General features: G+C 43.4%; 2 protein-coding genes across 2 annotated transcripts in view; both read right to left on the bottom strand.

Annotated features, from left to right (window-relative positions):
- LOC311128800 (tyrosine-protein phosphatase non-receptor type 4-like) overlaps positions 1–8,775 on the bottom strand; it is a 104,260-nt gene extending 95,485 nt beyond the window's left edge. Inside the window, exon 1 of the mRNA XM_084161033.1 lies at positions 8,686–8,775. The gene's annotated coding sequence lies outside the window, so the exon portion shown is untranslated. The remainder of the gene's footprint in view (positions 1–8,685) is intronic.
- A 5,011-nt stretch (positions 8,776–13,786) lies between these two features.
- On the bottom strand, positions 13,787–16,337 carry LOC311129941 (transmembrane protein 177-like). Its single transcript, XM_084162510.1, has 2 exons — positions 16,090–16,337; positions 13,787–15,232 (listed from the first exon to the last, which is right to left on the bottom strand). The coding sequence occupies exon 2, from the start codon at positions 15,176–15,178 to the stop codon at positions 14,246–14,248; it is 933 nt and encodes a 310-aa protein (XP_084018636.1). The 5' UTR covers positions 15,179–15,232; positions 16,090–16,337; the 3' UTR covers positions 13,787–14,245.
- Positions 16,338–22,172: the final 5,835 nt, after the last annotated feature.

The following is a 22,172-nucleotide window of genomic DNA, read 5'->3' as shown; positions in this document are numbered from 1 at the left end:
CCATTCCTCCATGCAGATCTCCTCTAGAGCAGTGATGTTTTGGGGCTGTCGCTGGGAAACACAGACTTTCAACTCCCTCCAAAGATTTTCTATGGGGTTGAGATCTGGAGACTGGCTAGGCCACTCCAGGACCTTGAAATGCTTCGTACGAAGCCACTCCTTCGTTGCCCTGGCGGTGTGTTTGGGATCATTGTCATGCTGAAAGACCCAGCCACGTTTCATCTTCAATGCCCTTGCTGACGGAAGGAGGTTTTCACTCAAAATCTCACGATACATGGCCCCATTCATTCTTTCCTTTCATTCTTTCCTCACGTCCTGGTCCCTTTGCAGAAAAACAGCCCCAAAGCATGATGTTTCCACCCCCATGCTTCACAGTAGGTATGGTGTTCTTTGGATGCAACTCAGCATTCTTTGTCCTCCAAACACGACGAGTTGAGTTTTTACCAAAAAGTTTTATTTTGGTTTCATATGACATTCTCCCAATCCTCTTCTGGATCATCCAAATGCACTCTAGCAAACTTCAGACGGGCCTGGACATGTACTGGCTTAAGCAGGGGGACACGTCTTGCACTGCAGGATTTGAGTCCCTGGCGGCGTAGTGTGTTACTGATGGTAGGCTTTGTTACTTTGGTCCCAGCTCTCTGCAGGTCATTCACTAGGTCCCCCCGTGTGGTTCTGGGATTTTTGCTCACCGTTCTTGTGGTCATTTTGACCCCACGGGGTGAGATCTTGCGTGGAGCCCCAGATCGAGGGAGATTATCAGTGGTCTTGTATGTCTTCCATTTCCTAATAATTGCTCCCACAGTTGATTTCTTCAAACCAAGCTGCTTACCTATTGCAGATTCAGTCTTCCCAGCCTGGTGCAGGTCTACAATTTCGTTTCTGGTGTCCTTTGACAGCTCTTTGGTCTTCGCCATAGTGGAGTTTGGAGTGTGACTGTTTGAGGTTGTGAACAGGTGTCTTTTATACTGATAACAAGTTCAAACAGGTGCCATTAATACAGGTAACAAGTGGAGGACAGAGGAGCCTCTTAAAGAAGAAGTTACAGGTCTGTGAGAGCCAGAAATCTTGCTTGTTTGTAGGTGACCAAATACTTATTTTCCACCATAATTTGCAAATAAATTCATAAAAAATCCTACAATGTGATTTTCTGGATTTTTTTTCTCAATTTGTCTGTCATAGTTGACGTGTACCTATGATGAAAATTACAGGCCTCTCTCATCTTTTTAAGTGGGAGAACTTGCACATTTGGTGGCTGACTAAATACTTTTTTTCCCCACTGTATATACAAGGGGGCACCGGTGCAGAGTCAATGTGCGGGGGCACCGGCTAGTTGAGGTAGTTGAAGTAATATGTACATGTGGGTAGAGTTAAAGTGACTATGCATAAATAATTAACAGAGTAGCATTAAAGGCCTGATTGGTAGAGTGCTGCAGAGATGGTTGTCCTTCTGGAAGGTTATCCCATCTCCACAGAGGAACTCTAGAGCTCTGTCAGAGTGACCATTGGGTTCTTGGTCACCTCCCTGACCAAGGCCCTTCTCCCCCAATTGCGCAGTTTGGCCGGGCGGCCAGCTCTGGGAAGAGTCTTGGTGGTTCCAATTTTCTTCCATTTAAGAATGATGGAGGCCACTGTGTTCTTGGGGACCTTCAATGCTGCAGAATTTTTTTGGTACCCTTCCCCACATCTGTGCCACGACACAATTCTGTCTCGGAGCTATACAGACAATTCCTTCGACCTCATGGCTTGGTTTTTGCTCTGACATGCACTGTCAACTGTGGGACCTTATATAGACAGGTGTGTGCCTTTCCAAATCATGTCCAATCAATTGAATTTACCACAGGTGGACTACAATCAAGTTGTAGAAACATCTCAAGGATGATCAATAGAAACAGGATGCACCTCAGCTCAATTTCGAGTCCCATAGCAAAGGGTCTGAATACTTATGTATATAAAGTATTTCTAATTTTTTTAAACCCCTTTTCACTTTGTCATTATGGGGTATTGTGTGTAGATTGATGAGGGGGAAAAAACGATTTAATCAATTTCAGAATAAGGCAGTAACGTAACAAAATGTGGAAAACGTGAAGGGGTCTGAACACTTTCTGAATGCACTTGTAGGCTGCATCTCAAATGGCACCCTATTTCCTATTTAAACGCACTACTTTTGACCAGGGCCATTAGGGTGTAATTTGTGATACAGCCACAGCCTGCTATCCAACTCAATGTTGATTACAGCACAACGGCTTCAGAAAGAGGAACCACCCTCTGTAAATCAAGTCTAAGCTTAACCATGTTCTGTGGTCTCTTTTCATGTGGAATCTCATGGCTACACTTCATTTTGCGTTCTGATGCACAATAACAGGAATGGAAGAAAGCTCCTTCTCACTCTATTTTGGTTTTCATACGCATGGATGGTGACATACCCTCTTCTTCCCCCAGTTGTTAGTCCAGCATTAGGCCTTAACCATCCCTATACAGTAATCACCACAGATCATGCTAATCCTTTATTGTTCTTACCTGTTATTTTCTAAGCCACAGCAAACTCAGCCAAGACCCAGAGCACCGCTATGTTACGGCAGGCAGCCCCCAGGGCCCGTAATCTCTTAATCTGACCTGGATGATGTGAGGATGTTTGAGTCACACTGTCCGTAGTGCCCAATGTGAACCCTCACAGCTGGAGCAGATCACCTTCCTATGGCCTAGCATAGGCGCAGCGGTCTAAGGCACTGCATCTCAGTGCTTGAGGCGTCACTACAGACCCCCTGGTTCGATTCCAGGCTGTATCACAACCGGCCGTGATAGGGCGGCGCACAATTGGCCCAGCGTCGTCCAGGTTTGGCCGGTGTAGGCCATCATTGTAAATAAGAATTTGTTCTTAACTGACTTGCCTAGTTAAATAAAGGGTAAATAAAAATTGAATAAAAAAAATAGTGGGCAGTTGGCGTAGCTGGGCAACAGGCATCCCCAACATGCTCAGTAGAACCAATGGATGGGGGTTGACTAAAATTGTCTATTCACTATGAAATGGTGCAATGCTGTCTCAAACAAGCACACACAAACAAATTCTAACTCACTGTATCCCAATCTAGGCAAACAGAACACTATCTTTCAGGGCTGGACTTTAACACAAAGGGTGTGCCAGATTGGAACTTCCCACAGCTGGCAATGGCACCGTCACACACGTGGATTTTATCGGTGATTCATTGCATCATCAATTTCATCTCATTCTCTCGTTTCCCTACTGGTGGTGTGTCAGTCATCAGGCAATCCTCTCTTGTCCAAGTGGTGCCCCCTAAATAATCATTGGCTGGGAATAGAAGTGCAAATCCATGGCAACGGAATTACGCTGAGACTCAGATTTTTCACATAAAAATGTATAGCTACAAAACAAAAAACATTTCAAATGATTAACAATCCATAGAACTACAGTACCAGTCAAAAGTTTGGACACACCTACTCATTCAAGGGTTTTTCTTTATTTTTACTATTTTCTACATTGTAGAATAATAGTGAAGACATCAAAACGATGAAATAACACATATGGAATCATGTATTAAACAAATCAAAATATATTTTATATTTGAGATTCTTCAAATAGCCGCCCTTTGCCTTGATGACAGCTTTGCACACTCTTGGCATTCTCTCAACCAGCTTTGTGAGGTAGTCACCTGGAATGCATTTCAATTAACAGGTGTGCCTTCTTAAAAGTTAATTTGTGGAATTTATTTCCTTCTTAATGCATTTGAGCCAATCAGTTGTGTTGTGACAAGGTAGGGGGGGGGGGGGGGGGGGGGTATACAGAAGATAGCCCTATTTGGTAAAAGACCAAGTCTATATTATGGCAAGAACAGCTCAAATAAGCAAAGAGAAATGACAGTCCATCATTAATTTAAGACATGAAGGTCAGTCAATACGGAACATTTCAAGAACTTTGAGCAAGTTTATTCAAGTGCAGTCGCAAAAACCATCAAGCACTATGATGAAACTGGCTCTCATGAGAACCGCGACAGGAATGGAAGACCCAGAGTTACCTCTGATGCAGAGGATTAGTTCATTAGAGTTACAAGCCTCAGAAATTGCAGCCCAAATAAATGCTTCACAGAGTTCAAGTAACAGACACATCTCAACATCAGCTGTTCAGAGGAGACTGTGTGAATCAGGCCTTCATGATCTAATTGCTGCAAAGAAACCACTACTAAAGGACACCAAAAAGAAAAAGAGACCTGCTTGGGCCAAGAAACACGAGCAATGGACATTAGACCAATGGAAATGTATCCTATGGTCTGGAATCCCAATTGGAGATTTTTGATTCCAACCACCGTGTCTTTGTGAGACGCGGTGAGGGTGAACGGATGATCTCCGCATGTGTAGTTCTCACCCTAAAGCATGGAGGAGGAGGTGTTATGGTGTGGGGGTGCTTTGCTGGTTACACTGTCTGTGATTTATTTAGAATTCAAGCCACACTTAACCAGCATGGCTACCACAGCATTCTACAGTGATATGCCATCCCATCTGGTTTGGGCTTAGTGGGACTATGGGGTGGCAGGTAGCTTAGTGGTTAAGAGCGTTGTGCCAGAAACCGATAGGTCACTGGTTCTAATCCCCAAGCCGACTAGGTGAAAAATCTGTCGATGTACCCTTGAGCAAGGCACTTAACCCTAATTGCTCCTGTAAGTCGCTCTGGATAAGAGTGTCTGCTAAATGACTAAAATGTAAAAGTAAATTATTTGTTTTTCAACAGGACAATGAATGACCCAACACACCTCCAGGCTGTGTAAGGGCTATTTTACCAACAAGGAGAGTGATGGTGTGCTGCATCAGATGACCTGGCCTCCACAATCCCCCGACCTCAACCCAATTGAGATGGTTTGGGATGAGTCGGACTGTAGAGTGAAGGAAAAGCAGCCAACAAGTGCTCAGCATGTGTGAACTCCTTCAAGAAAGTTGGAAAAGCATTCCAGGTGAAGCTGGTTGAGAGAATGCCAAGAGTGTGCAAAGCTGTCATCAAGGCAAAGGGTGGCTATTTGAAGAATCTCAAATATAAAATATATTTTGATTTGTTTAACACTTTTTTGTTTACTACATGATTCCATATGTGTGATTTCATAGTTTTGATGTCTTCACTATTATTCTACAACATATTTATTTTTTAGTAAAAATAAAGAAAAACCCTTGAATGAGTAGGTGTGTCCAAACTTTTGACTGGTAGTGTATTTGCACAAGGACTACTTTTAACATTTCCACAGAAAACTTTACAAAAACACATTTACAGGAAGAATGTTGCAGATAAAGTTTGGTAACATTAAAACAGAGATTTAACCATAGAGATACTATTAAATTCCTAATTCTATGGATTTTACCGTAATTCTGTTACCAAACTTTGCATCTGTTAGCAAAGTTGATTTACTGTGTAAATTATTCAAAGTAGTCTTTGTGTTGTATGGTTTGTTAAACTTTTAAATCAATGTGTTTTTTTTGTTTGGCATACATTTTCAAGTGAAAAATAGGAGTCTCAGCGTAATTCCATTAGTGTGGAATTACCCCTCTGTAAATCAAGTCTAAGCTTAACCATGTTCTATGGTAATTACTTTACCGTGGAATTGCCCAGAACTAAATGCTGCATCTCCAACAGTTTAATCACAATTTTTCAGCCTGAGAGTATGTGCACTGAGCAGGTTAATTCCCTTGAAAGCAGGGGGTTAGAAGCTCCTACAGTTTGTCTCTCCCTCTCTCTACCACACTTTAACAAATTCAACCTGTACAACAGGTGAGTAACCAATAACATAATTACCATGCAGCAAAAATGCAGTTTCATCTGATTTGTTTTGCATCCGTACAGCATAAACAGACAACAGGCCTGTGACCTAACAATAGGTTCTGAATGAAAGGACTGGTTGAACATTTCCACGCTTGTGTTTTAGAGCATAAAGCTGTTACACTATGCTCCAATTAGGACCTTTGATTAATGTGAAGCCTACCATCGTCTGCCCTGGGGAATGGGGTTCTGTGAATTGTACATGACTGAGCGTAGAGTTTTTGTTGGTAAAATGGGCCTTCTATTATGGTCCCTCTGCCAAGAATGAAGTAGTTGATTTGGGGAAATGGGAAGGATAAAGAGTCAAAGTCAGTTGTGGATTTAACTTGTTGCATCAGTACGAAACATTTCATTTCAAGGCACAGTGTAGTCCAGTACAAACAGGAGTGTGTAGAACCAGTTGTCACTCATCCCTCTGTGGACTACGTCGCCTTCGCTGATGAATACCCTTCATTTAGCTGGCAATCCAGCCATCATAACAGAGTTAGGAAATGAAAAGATTAGCCAAAACACATTTGATTCTGAGTTGTGAGGCTGTGAGAGATGGGAGTGTAAACACAGCTGTGTTTTGCTGAAACGGGTGTGATATCCGCCCGGCCGACCGACGGGCACTCCGTTATGGATTGCCACACAGGCTGTCTCTGCAATGGGTGCTGACAGGGTGCGCTGCACACATGACAACACTGCTGTAACACCCAGTGCATGCGTGTGGCTTTCAGGGCAGGGGCTAACTAACCAGAGAGAAAGTGTCAAAGCTAAGAGCTGTCTCCTGTTAGCATGCCTCCTGTTGTCTCAAACAGAGGTGCTCCTGAGCAAAGTCAACACAGCTGTCAATTTTGGAGCTACTGCCTTCTCAGAGTAATTTACCTGGATTGAAATGTATTGACTGATTGGTGTAGTTAGATCATCCACTAGAGTAGAGATTGGCCAAGAGGACATGGCTTACGATTACAGGTTTCTGTCATCCTCAACCTATAGCTGTATTTTCGCTAATGATAAACTGAAACAAGGATGGGAATGGCATTCCCACTGCAGTCGTCAAATAAACACAAAAATCATTGTGTGAACATAATCGGGCTACAAATTCTGCCTCTTTAGCTTTGTTATTGTCATCCCAGTAGTAAGGTTAGCCTACCTCATTGTAGATTAGCTAGCTGTGTCCCATCAATCTCCCCGTGAATTCGCCAATGCTCATGTTAGCAGGTGCAGTCTATCCCAATTATCCCCGCACCTGAGACCCTCTCTCCCCCCAGTCCCAATACCTCACCCAAATGCCACTTCAAAACCATTGTTGTGAATTGTGAATCATTGCAAGTGTACACCACTATGTGCAATATGGATTAGATGAGAACCTCCTTATACTTTGAATTGCTATCCTTATTTTGTTTGTCTATATACTATGTTTTTTAAGGTATGATAATAGCTGCACACATGAAGCAGGAATGTGGCTTTGGCCACACCACATCCAAGGCTAGTGTAAACAGAAAAATTGCAAATCTGATGTTGAACAGAGATAGCTCTCACTAGACATATTTTACTAATGTAAATCCACCCTTTGGCATGAATATGGTTTCTCTCTGAATCCTGGACATGATCTCCTTAGGATTTTGTGAAGCAAATTAGCAAACTATGGGGGCCATATTAGATTAATGAAATATGGACAGGTGAAAATGTAAATATGTCTTCTTCGGTCGTCTAACCAGCAGCCCGTCATTTAGCGTGTAAATGAGAAATAGGTTCGATTGAATGAAATTTGGGGACCTGAGAAAGCCAACCTGTACACATTGGCGACAGGAGAGTGGTCCGGTCTTGTGATGTAGACTATCATTCATTCAGGCTGAACTCAGCCAATAAAAAAGAAAAAAAAGAATTGAGCTGATGTGGATTTCAATTTGCTTTTACGTAGTGACATATTTGAGCGTGCAGGCTGAAATCAGTCCAGGTACGCTCTCGATGGACTTCCACGAACACGAATGTGGCATATTTGACGATCAAGTCAATGTAAAAACTGACCACATTAGCTAGCTACATAATTTCGTCCAAATTCAGAAAATACAGATTCACCATCGATTTACTCATTTGAAACAGCCCTCAGTAATGTCACAGAGGGAAGGAAACCCTTGACGAATGCTAGTACCGTTAGTTATACCTATTGTTTCAAAATGACCAGCAAGAAAGTGACAGGACTGATGCAGCTGTCAGTACAACGCAACTGCAACCTGGTTGAACAGTTGAGAGTGATCACATACTGTACTGTCTTTGGTGATATTGTGGGCCATGGATACTGTACCTGGATGCTAATTATGATAATTTAGGCTCTGTTGTAGGCCATTTCAGAATGGGTTAATTTAGCTAGCTTTATAACTAACTTAGCTTGCTGCGAAATTAAAATATAAATATATAGTCAACTGCCTACTGTAACTAGCTACAGTAGCTAGCTCCAACATGATCCACAACTGGATTTGCTAAATACGGTTAGCTAGCTATTCTCCTTCCATAATCTGTCAAATTTGAGCTAGCTAAGTGGAACTGAAGTCTTGTGAATACCGTTAACGTACAGTGAAACAGTAGTGAACAGTTTATTTTCATCATTTCCAATAATAACCCAAAGGTATAGCCTACATTGGACGGGAGTATAGGACAGTTCAAAAGTTTAACTAGATAAATTAGATAAACATTTAGCTATGTCTTGGTTTATGCACAGCAGTTAACTACTGTAGCAATTTAGCTAGCTAACGTTAGCTAGCCAGTTCATAACCAGTTACTGTACTGTTACTAACAAGCTGCATTACTTTTCAGTAAAATGGTTCTAACGAGTAACGTTCTATTTTAGCTAGGTAGCTACAGTAGTTGGTAAAATATCTTACCGTCATAAACAGTTCCAGAGGCGTCCAGTTTTTAAGGAATATGGTTTTCTTTCAGCGGGAAATGAGTTTAGGGTGAGGGACTGAAAATCCAAGTTCAGTTCACCCGCTGGGAACTCCGACAAAACCTCATTTTTATCACTCCGAGCCTTCAGCTTCATACATTCAACTGTCTGCGGGCCCTCTAGTTCGAATCTGCGACTAGCTCGGCGAATAATCCACACGCAAGACACAGCAACCATTGGCTACAGCGAACCAGCAGGCATCTCAGACCGAGTGAATGATATTTACAATTCCTTTGATTTGTAAATGAGAGGGTATGAGCGACATAAATGTTGGGAAAAGTGGATTCCGGATTGCGGAACAGCGTCTCTGACTTTCTCAGCGGAGTCCGTTGTCAATGCACGCTCACTGCAGCAGAGGCAACAGCATAGCAACGTAATGGCGCAATCTCCGTAGAGCCACCAGTGCACAGGGGTGGAGTCACAAGATAGGGAGGCATGGTTTTAATTTGTAAATCGCGAGTGAGCAATCCTGTCATTTTCTCACTACTTTTCATGCCATTGAATTGGTATTTTGGCGGTTTTATAGATTTACCGAATGTAGTGTGGGAACTGTGTTATCACTTTTGAACATTGAGCAGCCAAGGTCACTGAAATCTAAATGCAACAGTGTGGAGTAGAATACCGGTAGTCATAGGCGAGGAAACGACACCATTGCCTCAGTTAAATTTAGCCACAGGATATTTCATTTCCATCGTTGGTCAGAATTAGCCTAAACTAGTTTATCATTTCCCTAAATTCAGGAAATATCAAGGTATGTGACTGTCATTGTAACTGTATTAACAATACACCACCGTGGATTAGACCAGACAATGAGACTGTAGAGTAAAATTTAAATATGGGCTGTGGCGACATCATGTGGTCCAAACAAGAACAGTCCCATCCCCTTAGTTCCATATCACTGCGTCCAATTATGGGGCAGGTATGGGTAACTACATACTTGGAGTGTCTGAAAGTGGGCGTTGCAAAATAACTGGGTGGCTCAACAGCGATGGCTGTAGTAGAATCAATGGGTGGATCAACAGAGATGGGTGCAATATAAGTGCTCCATTATTGGTTAGACCGGCCATAGCCAGGTGAACTGCAGGTCAGCTTAATGTTAATATAGCAGGTTAAAAGAACTAACGCAGCAGGTTAGGAGAATTAACGTGTCTGGTTAGGAGAATGAGGTTAAGGTTAGGAAAAGGGTTAGGCTTGACTAAAATGCGTAGCAGGTTAGGATAATTATCGTGGCAGGTTAGGATAATTAATTTGGCAGATTAGGAGAATCAGGTTAAGGATCGGAAAAGGATTAGGCTTAGCTAAAATGCTACAGTTGTCCACAATTGACTTGTCGTGCTGCCCAATCAGCCACCAAAATGGTCTTGAGTGGCAACAAATCTGCCCAATTAGCTGATTTGCTTTCCATACACCTACACTACATGACCAAAAGTATGTGGACAGCTGCTCATCAAACGTCTCATTCCAAAATCATGGGCTTTAATATGGAGTTGGTCCCCCCCTTTGCTGCTATAACAGCCTCCACTCTTCCGGAAAGGCTTTCCACTAGATGTTGGAACATTGCTGCAGGGACTTGCTTCCATTCAGCCACAAGGGTATTCGTGAGGTCGGGCACTGATATTGGGCGATTAGGCCTGGCTCACAGTCGGCGTTCCAATTCATCCCAAAGGTGTTCGATGGGGTTGAGGTCAGGGCTCTGTACAGGCCAGTCAAGTTCTTCCACACCGATCTTGACAAACCATTTCTGTATGGACCTCGCTTTGTGCATGGGGACATTGTCATCCTGAAACAGGAAAGGCCCTTCCCCAAACTGTTGCCACAGAGTTGGAAGCACATAATTGTCTAGAATGTCATTGTTTGCTGTAGTGTTGAGATTTCCCTTCACTGGAACTAAGCGGCCTAGCCCAAACCATGAAAAACAGCCCCAGATCATTATTCCTCCTCCATCAAACTTTCCACTATGCATTGGGGCAGGTAGCGTTCTCCTGGCATCAGCCAAACCCAGATTTGTCCTTCGGACTGCCAGATGGTGAAGCTTGATTCATCACTCCAGAGAATGCGTTTCCACTGCTCCAGAGTCCAATGGCGGCGAGCTTTACACCACTCCAGCCGACGCGTGGCATTGCTCATGGTGATCTTATGCTTGTGTGCGGCTGCTCAGCCATGGAAACCCATTTCATGAAGCTCCCGAAGAACAGTTATTGTGCTGACATTGCTTCCAGAGGCAGTTTGGAACTCGGTAGTGAGTGTTGCAACCAAGGAAAGACAAATTTTACATGCTACGTGCTTTAGCACTCAGTGGCCTAGTTCTGTTAGCTTGTGTGGCCTACCACTTCGCAGCTGAGCCGTTGTTGCGTCTAGACGTTTCCACGTCACAATAACAGCACTTATAGTTGACTGGGGCAGCTCTAGCAGGGCAGAAATTTGACAAACTGACTTGTTGGAAAGGTGGCATCCTATGACTGTGCCACGTTGAAAGTCACTGAGCTCTTCAGTAAGGCCATTCTACTGCCAATGTTTGTCTTTGGAGATTGCATGGCTGTGTGCTCGATTTTATACACCTGTCAGCAACACATGTGGCTGAAATAGCCAAATCCACTAATTTGAAGGGGTGTCCATATACTTTCATTTACACTGCTCAAAAAAATAAAGGGAACACTAAAATAACACATCCTAGATCTGAATGAATGAAATAATCTTATTAAATACTTTTTTCTTTACATAGTTGAATGTGCTGACAAGAAAATCACACAAATATTATCAATGGAAATCAAATTTATCAATCCATGGAGGTCTGGATTTGGAGTCACCCTCAAAATTAAAGTGGAAAACCACACTACAGGCTGATCCAACTTTGATGTAATGTCCTTAAAACAAGTAAAAATGAGGCTCAGTAGTGTGTGTGGCCTCCACGTGCCTGTATGACCTCCCTACAACGCCTGGGCATGCTCCTGATGAGGTGGCGGATGGTCTCCTGAGGGATCTCCTCCCAGACCTGGACTAAAGCATCCGCCAACTCCTGGACAGTCTGTGGTGCAACGTGGCGTTGGTGGATGGAGCGAGACATGATGTCCCAGATGTGCTCAATTGGATTCAGGTCTGGGGAACGGGCGGGCCAGTCCATAGCATCAATGCCTTCCTCTTGCAGGAACTGCTGACACACTCCAGCCACATGAGGTCTAGCATTGTCTTGCATTAGGAGGAATCCAGGGCCAACCGCACCAGCATATGGTCTCACAAGGGGTCTGAGGATCTCATCTCTGTACCTAATGGCAGTCAGGCTACCTCTGGCGAGCACATGGAGGGCTGTGCGGCCCCCCAAAGAAATGCCACCCCACACCATGACTGACCCACCGCCAAACCGGTCATGCTGGAGGATGTTGCAGGCAGCAGAACATCTCCACGGCGTCTCCAGACTCTGTCACGTCTGTCACGTGCTCAGTGTGAACCTGCTTTCATCTGTGAAGAGCACAGGGCGCCAGTGGCGAATTTGCCAATCTTGGTGTTCTCTGGCAAATGCCAAACATCCTGCACGGTGTTGGGCTGTAAGCACAACCCCCACCTGTGGATGTCGGGCCCTCATACCACCCTCATGGAGTCTGTTTCTGACCGTTTGAGCAAACACATGCACATTTGTGGCCTGCTGGAGGTCATTTTGCAGGGCTCTGGCAGTGCTCCTCCTTGCACAAAGGCGGAGGTAGCAGTCCTGCTGCTGGGTTGTTGCCCTCCTACGGCCTCCTCCACGTCTCCTGATGTACTGGCCTGTCTCCTGGTAGCGCCTCCATGCTCTGGACACTACGCTGACAGACACAGCAAACCTTCTTGCCACAGCTCGCATTGATGTGCCATCCTGGATGAGCTGCACTACCTGAGCCACTTGTGTGGGTTGTAGACTCCGTCTCATGCTACCACTAGAGTGAAAGCACCGCCAGCATTCAAAAGTGACCAAAACATCAGCCAGGAAGCATAGGAACTGAGAAGTGGTCTGTGGTCACCACCTGCAAAACCAGTCCTTTATTGGGGGTGTCTTGCTAATTGCCTATAATTTCCACCTGTTGTCTATTCCATTTGCACAACAGCATGTGACATTTATTGTCAATCAGTGTTGCTTCCTAAGTGGACAGTTTGATTTCACAGAAGTGTGATTGACTTGGAGTTACATTTTGTTGTTTAAGTGTTCCCTTTATTTTTTTGAGCAGTGTATATAGTGTACTTCTGCCCCCACTTCTGTTGACACTCCATGTATGCAGTTACCAATGACTCTGATGTGGTGATGAAAATGACTATTCCTCTGATACTGGTGAAGTGGTATGTAAAAGACTGAGAATCCATTTTAAAAGATAATGCGAATAGCATTTCACTGTGAATTGTAGAGTATCTACTGTCACAAATTAGTAGTACACCATTTCGTCTCCACCCAGTCTGTGGGTACCATTGGTGGTTCCCCAGTACAGTGCTGTCATTACTTTCTGTGGAGACTGGCCCAATCACGTTTCCATGGAAGTTGGGGAGAGAATTGTGTCATTTTCCTAAACATATTTTCTGTTGCATAAAAAGATCAGTGGAGTTTTTTGTAATCACATACACAGAGCATTTGTATAGCCCAGGAGAGCCTCACTATCAAAGCTAAAAAGAAGCTGTCAATGCTGTGACTAGTGTGGATTTTGTTCTTGCTCTATGATTTAGACCGAGATAAAGTGCCATTGAGATGCATCTTTATTTGACAATGCCATTAGTCTCTAGGTTCAGTTTTGCTCCGCAGTAGAGTCGCTCTGTCACAATGTTAATTACTTGGTTCTTTTTGTAGAACGCCACAGGGCCTCAGACGTGTGAGATGTGATTAAAAAACTAGATTAAGTTTCCAATTTAATATGCAGACAACTGCTAAATGTGGAGACTCAGGAGATTCAATGAACTGGATATTAGGATCTGTATCACCAAGCAAACTGCTTTAAAAAGATGGCTTCATTAAAACCAAACCGATTCTTGATTCCCTTCACGCACACACTGTCTCTGTCTCTCACACACACAATAGCCAAAGGCTATATATTTGTTGTGGTTAAACATTCACAACAGTTTAATATTACACAAGTCAGTTGTACATGTTTAAACATTATAACATACCTTTTGTCAAATTGGGCTTTTTATGAAAGCTTTTTATTGTGCCTTGCCCTGATGTATTTTACAACAACACAAAAGTGCAGGTTCATCATATAGACCAATTTTAGGCAAATTTGTGGTCAAATTGAGGTCACGGATAAGAGGAACGATAGTATCACGGTCAAGTATAACTGTCATTATTCAGGCAATGTTACATGTGGTTGAAATTTCATTTTTCTCACAGTAATTCTGATTTCATAAATAATACTTGCTGGAAAACTAGGACAAAAAGCAGTGGGCTTCTAGTCTCGTGTCAGACTTTACAAGTAGCTGGCCAGAGGTCAACGCTCACATGATATTTGGTTCTTGGTGCAGAGATTAGTGGGCTTCCAAAGTCCTTTTTAGGCCTTCTCTTCCTTGAGTAGGCCCACAATGCCGTCCCTCCTGGAGGTGTAGGGAGCGTGCTTCAGTCTTAGCAGGTGAGCAGGGAACAGGTTTCCGCTGGGCGCATACATCTCCTCCCCCTTCTGGCCCATCAGCGAACGTAGCGTCTTGTTCCGGGAGAGGATCTTGTTGTAGAACTCCACCCCTCCCTTGGCATAGTCCTTGGACAGGCCTGCAGCATGACGGTCTGATTTGTAGTCCAGCCATTGGCTGACAGCGTCGGAGGTCAGGAAGTAAGACACAGCTCCCAGGCCTAGTGCCACTACATTCACTACGCCCCTGATGATCACAGGCCCAGCGTGGAGGCCGAAGATCTGCTTCAGGGTCACCGAGTAGACCATCACTCCGGCCAAGCAGAATGGAGCTACAGCCGCATTCAGCACAGGCCCGCCCACCTCAAGACGAGCTACCTCCCTCGCCACGGCAAACTTCTGAGCCTCTGGGGAGAACACCAGCGCATCCTTCAGGGCCGTGCCGATGACACTGTCCCACTCCACCTTCTCGCCGTTGATGAGTATGGTGCGGTTGGTGATGCCAGCCGGGTCATCCGGCGTGCTGTTGAAGTTGGCAGGAATGCCAATCTGGGCACCGGAGGGCAGCCAGGGTACGCCAGCCCCAACAGGGTGGAAGCCAAACGACGCGAAGGCACTATAACCATTAGGGGCGCCCACGTCAGAATCCTTCAGCACCTGTTTGAAGACACTCTCCAGCTTCTGAGAGAGGCTGGCTGGTTCTCCTTTGTTCCAGGCCTGGTACAGCTTCCTGTAAGTGTTCTCTGGGAATAAGTGGTAGAACATTTGGGCCGCAAACACCCCACCGCAACCGGCGATGAGCAGCGGCGTCCGGTATTTCTGTACCATCACGGCATACTTCAGAAATGGAGAAGCCATGGCGTCGATCGGTTTGGTTGTAATCTGTTAGACACAGACTTCAGAGGGATGGATCTGCAGAGAAACAGAACCAGAACGTTAATGGTTTTATATCTGACAAAATAGGTTTGACCTGACTAAATGAGTTGTGACTAAATACTGTCGGTGAATAGGCCTACTCTTGTTTTAGGAATAACAAATATTTACTCTCTCCAGTGTTTCCCCTAACATTTTTTCCAGCAGTGGTGGCAAGGGTGGAGGGGTTAAATGAATATAGGGCCACCGCTGCTAAATTAATACAGGGGAAACACTGCTCACTGTGAGGAGAAGTTGGGGAACCATGAGGACTGAACTGTTTTTATTCTACTGTGATGGCATACAACACATTCTCATAGGGATGTGTTGAGAATGTATGGGGTCCTAGTATTCATCCAGACCACCTGAACTTGGTCACAACAGTGCATAGTGTAATAAAGGCGGCAGGTAGCCTAGCGGTTAAGAGCGTTGGGCCAGTAATCGAAAGGTCGCTGGTTCGAATCCCAGAGCAGACTAGGTGAGGAAATCTGTTAAATGAATATAGTGTCTTGCCCTTGAGCAAGACACTTCGCTAGCCCTAAACACTCTGGGTAAACGCGTCTGCTAAATGCTGAATATGTAACAACAAAGTCTCAATCTTCAAGCCTCAACTATTTTGTTATCCTGTTGGTCAAACCAAAAATGCAATGCAGACGTGTGTAACTAGAAGCAGGATTATTCTGTTAGTTGGCTAGCTAGTTGGTTAGCATAGCCAGCACAGCCATCTCGATAAAATAACGATAGCAGTGCTGTGCATGACTGCCAGGCAAGTGAAGCAATGCTAACACTAAAAGCTTGTAAACACACACTGAACCAACAGGTAATGTTCCGTTTCATAAAACTTTTGGATAACTCACATGCCATGGACATCTATGCAAGGGCAGCTGGACTAAAAGGGTCGTCACTAGTTACAACAGCCACAAAGTCACCCCTCCTATTTCTACAATGTATCTTCTTAAAATATGATTTTAAACCTAACCTTAACCCTAAACTTAACTTATCCACACTGCTAACCTCAAATTAAGACCAACAAGCTCAATTTTGTTTTGATACATTTTTACGATATAGCCATTTTGACTTTGTTGCTGTGCTATCTAGTGGAAACCGATTATTACGAAAGCAACAACGCCGTAAAGCAATTGGTTTTTACGACAGTTTTACGTTAATGCCTAGTCACTACGTTAGGCAGTGACAAATCAGCAGTCAGTTTACGCTGTATGAATATCAAACATTGCATAGTGGGTTAAAATAGTGTATTTTTAATGCATTCACGTTTTGCTATCGTAGTCTGCTGGAATAGTTTCATATTCGAGTCGAGCTATTCACTTCACCGCATGGGGGCATACTCTATCTTTACCGCTGCATCAAATAAGTGCAAAGCAAAGGTACAGTATAAGTCTGTTAGACCACACTGAAGGAAGGAGGGAGGCATTTGTAAAGTATTCTAATAGGGCCTGTTATAAATAAAACATATTACTATATTTAGTGTGTGTGTGTCACAGAGAAAATGCAAAAAACCCTGACACAATGATATCAAAGTTCCATCCACTCTATTTCTCTCACATTTTCAGAGTCATAGCCTGATATGAAACATTTAGCTTTCCAGGCTCCCACATCACTGTTGTTCCCTGTTCTCCTCCAGACTGTTGCTGGAGCTGCCTGTCGTTGTGGGCGTGATGGGTAGAGAATGCTTGATTACCAACCTGCTCTTTTCTCTCTTTGTTGTCTGGGGATTTATCAACCTAATGCATCTGGGTAATTACAATGTGTATATCACACTTCTCATGCATTATTACTGCCAGACACACATTGGTCAGTGTAGGATCGGGTGTTCAGGCCCTGAGCTGTAATGATGTGCTCCTTGGAAGGGCTCAATAACTGTAAAAATGTATTTGAGCTGTTATGAAATGTTTATGGTGTTGTTGGAGTATGCAGGAGATGCAAATACAATTTAACTAGATGGATGTGATGCAATGAACACACATTACTTAGTACAATATGAACATCTGGAAAAATGGGGCAGATGTGTGACTGAGATTAATTGCATGACACCATTTCCCTATGATTCTGATGTAAAAAAACAAACAAAAAAACATGCACCAACATTTTACATAAACATATTGCCTTGTTTTTGAAGATCAATACATACATTGAATGATAACCATTTAATTATAAGGGCCAGATTGCAATTTACTGAGGGGGAGGGGTGGTCCAAAAATAGAGGAGGGTTGTCAAACTTTTTTTTTTAGGCTTTGGGGAGGGTTGTAAAAGTAGGGTTGTTAACCCCAGTGTCCTGGCTAAATTCCCAATCTGGCCCTCATACCATCATGGCCACCTAATCATCCCCAGTTTCCAATTGGCTCATTCATCTCCCCTGTAACTATTCCCCAGGTCGTTGCTGTAAATGTGAATGTGTTATCAGTCAATTTACCTGGTAAGTTTTTTTTATTGGGCATATGGGAGAGTAGTGTGTTTTTCCTGTTAACATTCACTCTTTTGCAGGTTTTACTATATAATTTCTTCCATCCTAGCCAAATTTCCTTGTCTGCTTGCATGGGCTTCCCATATATCAAGGTGTTTTGGTACTACCCTTATGCACTACCAGTGGTGATTTTAGCATGTAAATCTTGGTGGGGCAAACTAAAATTTTTTTTGTTTAGATGCATACCAGCAAATCCACTACACTACACAACTCAACACTAAACAATACATTAATTGCACTATAATGGTGTCAAATGGTGCCCACAAACTGTTAGGGCCTACATAAAGCTGTCCCAATAGCAGAGCTTTCTTTTCAGCACAATGGAGTGAATTCTTACCACTGCTACACCTGGCTATCAGCGGAGCCTTGTCTGGCAGCAAAACAGTTAATTCAGCCTCATTTACTGCCTTTTTTAAAAACATAGCTGATATGACAGACTTGCTTAAACAAATGTGGTTTCTACTGACAGTTGAGATGTACAAACTATGGCACAAGGGGACGGATAAGAGGCAATCCGTAATTTCAATTAAGACATTCATGAGCGAGCTAGGATGGACGTAGTCAATATAACTATTTGTACAGCACTTTTAAAATGTACAACGACAGAATTTAGAACATGGGCCGTGCTTCCAGTATTCTCCCTGTACACCAAGTCAGAACCGTAGGATAAATAAAGGGGGAATGTAAGCAGACAATGAAAGATCTTACAATATTCAATGATTACATTTCTCTAAAACAAGCTATAGGCTACATGTGCACCATCAAGTCAGAACAGTAGGATAAATTATGAGGGGGAAAGGGACCAAATTATTAGGGTGAGGCACAAAGGATACTAACAGCTTACTACACAACATAGACTTAGTATTACTTTCTTAGCTGCAGTATATACAGTGGCTTGCGAAAGTATTCACCCCCCTTGGCATTTTTCCTATTTTGTTGCCTTACAACCTGGAATTAAAATATATTTTTTGGGGGGTTTGTATCATTTGATTTACAGAACATGCCTACCACTTTGAAGATGCAAAATATTTGTTTTTGTGAAACAAACAAGAAATAAGACAAAAAAACTGAAAACTTGAGTGTGCATAACTATTCACCCCCCCAAAGTCAATACTTTGTAGAGCCACCTATTGAAGCAATTACAGCTGCAAGTCTCTTGGGGTATGTCTCTATAAGCTTGGCACATCTAGCCACTGGGATTTTTGCCCGTTCTTCAAGGCAAAACTGCTCCAGCTCCTTCAAGTTGGATGGGTTCTGCTGGTGTACAGCAATCTTTAAGTCATACCACAGATTCTCAATTGGATTGAGGTCTGGGCTTTGACTAGGCCATTCCAAGACATTTAAATGTTTCCCCTTAAACCACTCAAGTGTTGCTTTAGCAGTATGCTTAGGGTCATTGTCCTGCTGGAAGGTGAACCTCTGTCCCAGTCTCAAATCTCTGGAAGACTGAAACAGGTTTCCCTCAAGAATTTCCCTGTATTTAGCGCCATCCATCATTCCTTCAATTCTGACCAGTTTCCCAGTTCCTGCTGATGAAAATCATCCCCACAGCATGATGCTGCCACCACCATGCTTCACTGTGGGGATGGTGTTCTCGGGGTGATGAGAGGTGTTGGGTTTGCGCCAGACATAGCGTTTTCCTTGATGGCCAAAAAGCTCAATTTTAGTCTCATCTGACCAGAGTACCTTCTTCCATATGTTTGGGGAGTCTTTGCAGCTTTGCAGCTCCTTCAGGGTTATCTTTGGTCTCTTTGTTGCCTCTCTGATTAATGCCCTCCTTGCCTGGTCCGTGAGTTTTGGTGGGCGGCCCTCTCTTGGCAGGTTTGTTGTGGTGCCATATTCTTTCAATTTTTTAATAATGGATTTAATGGTGCTCCGTGGGATGTTCAAAGTTTCAGATATTTTTTTATAACCCTGATCTGTACTTCTCCACAACTTTGTCCCTGACCTGTTTGGAGAGCTCCTTGGTCTTCATGGTGCCGCTTGCTTGGTGGTGCCCCTTGGTTAGTGGTGTTGCAGACTCTGGGGCCTTTCAGAACAGGTGTATATATACTGAGATCATGTGACAGATCATGTGACACTTACATTGCACGCAGGTGGACTTTATTTAACTAATTATGTGACTTCTGAAGATAATTGGTTGCACCAGATCTTCATAGCAAAGGGGGTGAATACATATGCACGCACCACTTTTCCGTTATTTATTTTTTTAGTATTTTTTGAAACAAGTAATTTTTTTCATTTCACTTCACCAATTTGGACTATTTTGTGTATGTCCATTACATGAAATCCAAATAAAAAGCCATTTAAATTACAGGTTGTAATGCAACAAAATAGGAAAAATGCCAAAGGGAATGAATACTTTTGCAAAGCACTGTATATATCTCTCTGGCATATTACATCATTTATGCAGCAGCATACAATACATTTTTGGACTCACCTTGTTGTGCTGTGCTCACTTCAACAGGAAGGTGGCGCGGCGGTCCTTCGTGGGCAAATCTTGACATCAAAGTCTGGCATTCTCTGGATTTATGGTGCTTTCAAGACAACTGGGAAGTCTGAAAAAAACAAGGTTGAATCATGACGTCAGTGATCTCAGGTCGGAGCTCTAGAAAGAGGCCCGAGTTCCCGACGTAGAATTCCGAGTTGAATGACCGTTCAAAGCGTATTATCCCAGTCAGAGCTAGTTTTTTTCCAGAGTTCCCAGTTGTCTTGAACTCACTGAAGTCTGAGATTTCCCAGTTCCGAGTTTCCAGTTGTTTTAAACGCGGCAGAAGTCATGCTGGATTGACAGCATGGCCAATGTATTCAACCTTTTATGGCCCATGGTGTTAAATGTTTATCCTTTTAAGCTTGAAAAAGAGACCCTTAAACTCAGACTTGGACCACACACCCATTCCACTGAATAGCAGGCTAGAGATTGCTTTGCAACGCATGCAGTTAGCCACTGATTCCTTCCAAACCACTCATTGTTGAATTTGCGATTTCCAACTTGTTGTGTAAAGTTTATGTCCAATGGCCGATGAGCACTGAAACATTTTATCTATATTTTTTCTTCATATGACAAGGATTGAAAAGGATTTGCCAGTAAATTGTCGACTTGATTCATGATGATGACTGCTAGCTTGCTAGCTAAGATTTTGAAAGTATGATGTTGATCAGTCCAATCAAAGCTACGGTAGATATAACGTGATTTGAGCCTTCTTGGATGGGCACTTCTAATGTAATTCTATGGCAGCACCCAAGGAGCTTGAATTTTCTAACTCTACCCGTAGATTTTGCGGTAATGTAGTGTCCCCATGAGTGACAGAACACTGAGCCAATCACGGCGCAACTAGAGAACATTACCAACCCCTACGCTCCATATTTTCCGCTGGCTGCCCCACCACCACAGAAAGCACCGAACTAGGCTGAAACGCCTGCATTTTGGAGCTGCCTTACTCAAGAAAGCAAAAAAGAGACCATGTTTGTATGCGGCTTTATTAACTCAATGATTTAAAAAGTATATTGTTTGCAAACTGACACGTATTAATGCCAAAATAGGGCAGCAGGTAGCTTAGTGGTTAAGAGCGTTGTGCCAGTAACCGAAAGGTCGCTGGTTCTAATCCCCGAGCCAACTAGGTGAAAAATCTGTCGGTGTGCCCTTGAGCAAGGCACTTAACCCTAATTGCTCCTGTAAGTCGCTCTGGATAAGAGCGTCTGCTAAATGACAAAAGAAAGAAATAACATGCAAAACAGGCTAAATAGGTGGGGCTCAAAACACAGATCCCACCTGCCCTGATTGACGGTCGCCACTGTGCTCTACACCTTTCCATGTGCTAACTTTTACTATACCACAGGTCAGTATAGTTTACCAGTCTAACGGTCTATCCTGGCCTCTATCCACCATTCATAGTGACAATAGTGGTAGGTGGATCATTTGTCGTGATCTGCAATAGGCTAACTAGCAGTCATACCACATATAAAAACATTCAAAGCTGCATACATTTTCAATATGAATCAACAACAACAAATAGGAATAGCTGATAGGCAGCGGACAGGCCAGGTGCATCATTGCACATGAAAGAACAGTGAAGATGTCACGGTTTCGGCCGAGGCTGCTCCTTCTCCTTGTTCGGGCAGGCTTCGGCGGTCGTCGTCCCCGGAGTACTAGCTACCACCGTTCGATGTTTCATGTTTGTTTGGTTTTGTCTGGTTGTACACCTGTCCCTTGTTAGTCTTTGATTTTGTTTCCTATTTAGTTATCGTGTGTTGGGTCAGGTGTTATGTGTGATTATATTTGTCAGCTGTTGCCATTGAGGAGTTTCCTCTCTCATAACTTTGTATTTGAGAGTTCGCACTGCGTGCGCTTTTTTCTTGTATTTCGCACTGTTGTTGTTGTGCGTAATTGTTCGTGCCACCCGGTTGGGTTGGCGACTCATTCCTGTTTTTGGATATACTAAAGTCTGTTGACGAACA

Source organism: Coregonus lavaretus, assembly GCF_964263955.1.
Source record: "Coregonus lavaretus genome assembly, chromosome: 5".
Taxonomy (NCBI): domain Eukaryota; kingdom Metazoa; phylum Chordata; class Actinopteri; order Salmoniformes; family Salmonidae; genus Coregonus; species Coregonus lavaretus.
This window is presented reverse-complemented; position numbering and strand designations above follow the sequence as displayed.

Bases quoted from the DNA above. Each gene is read 5' to 3' on its own strand.
- LOC311129941 (XM_084162510.1), bottom strand. From the start codon at position 15,178: ATGGCTTCTCCATTTCTGAAGTATGCCGTGATGGTACAGAAATACCGG.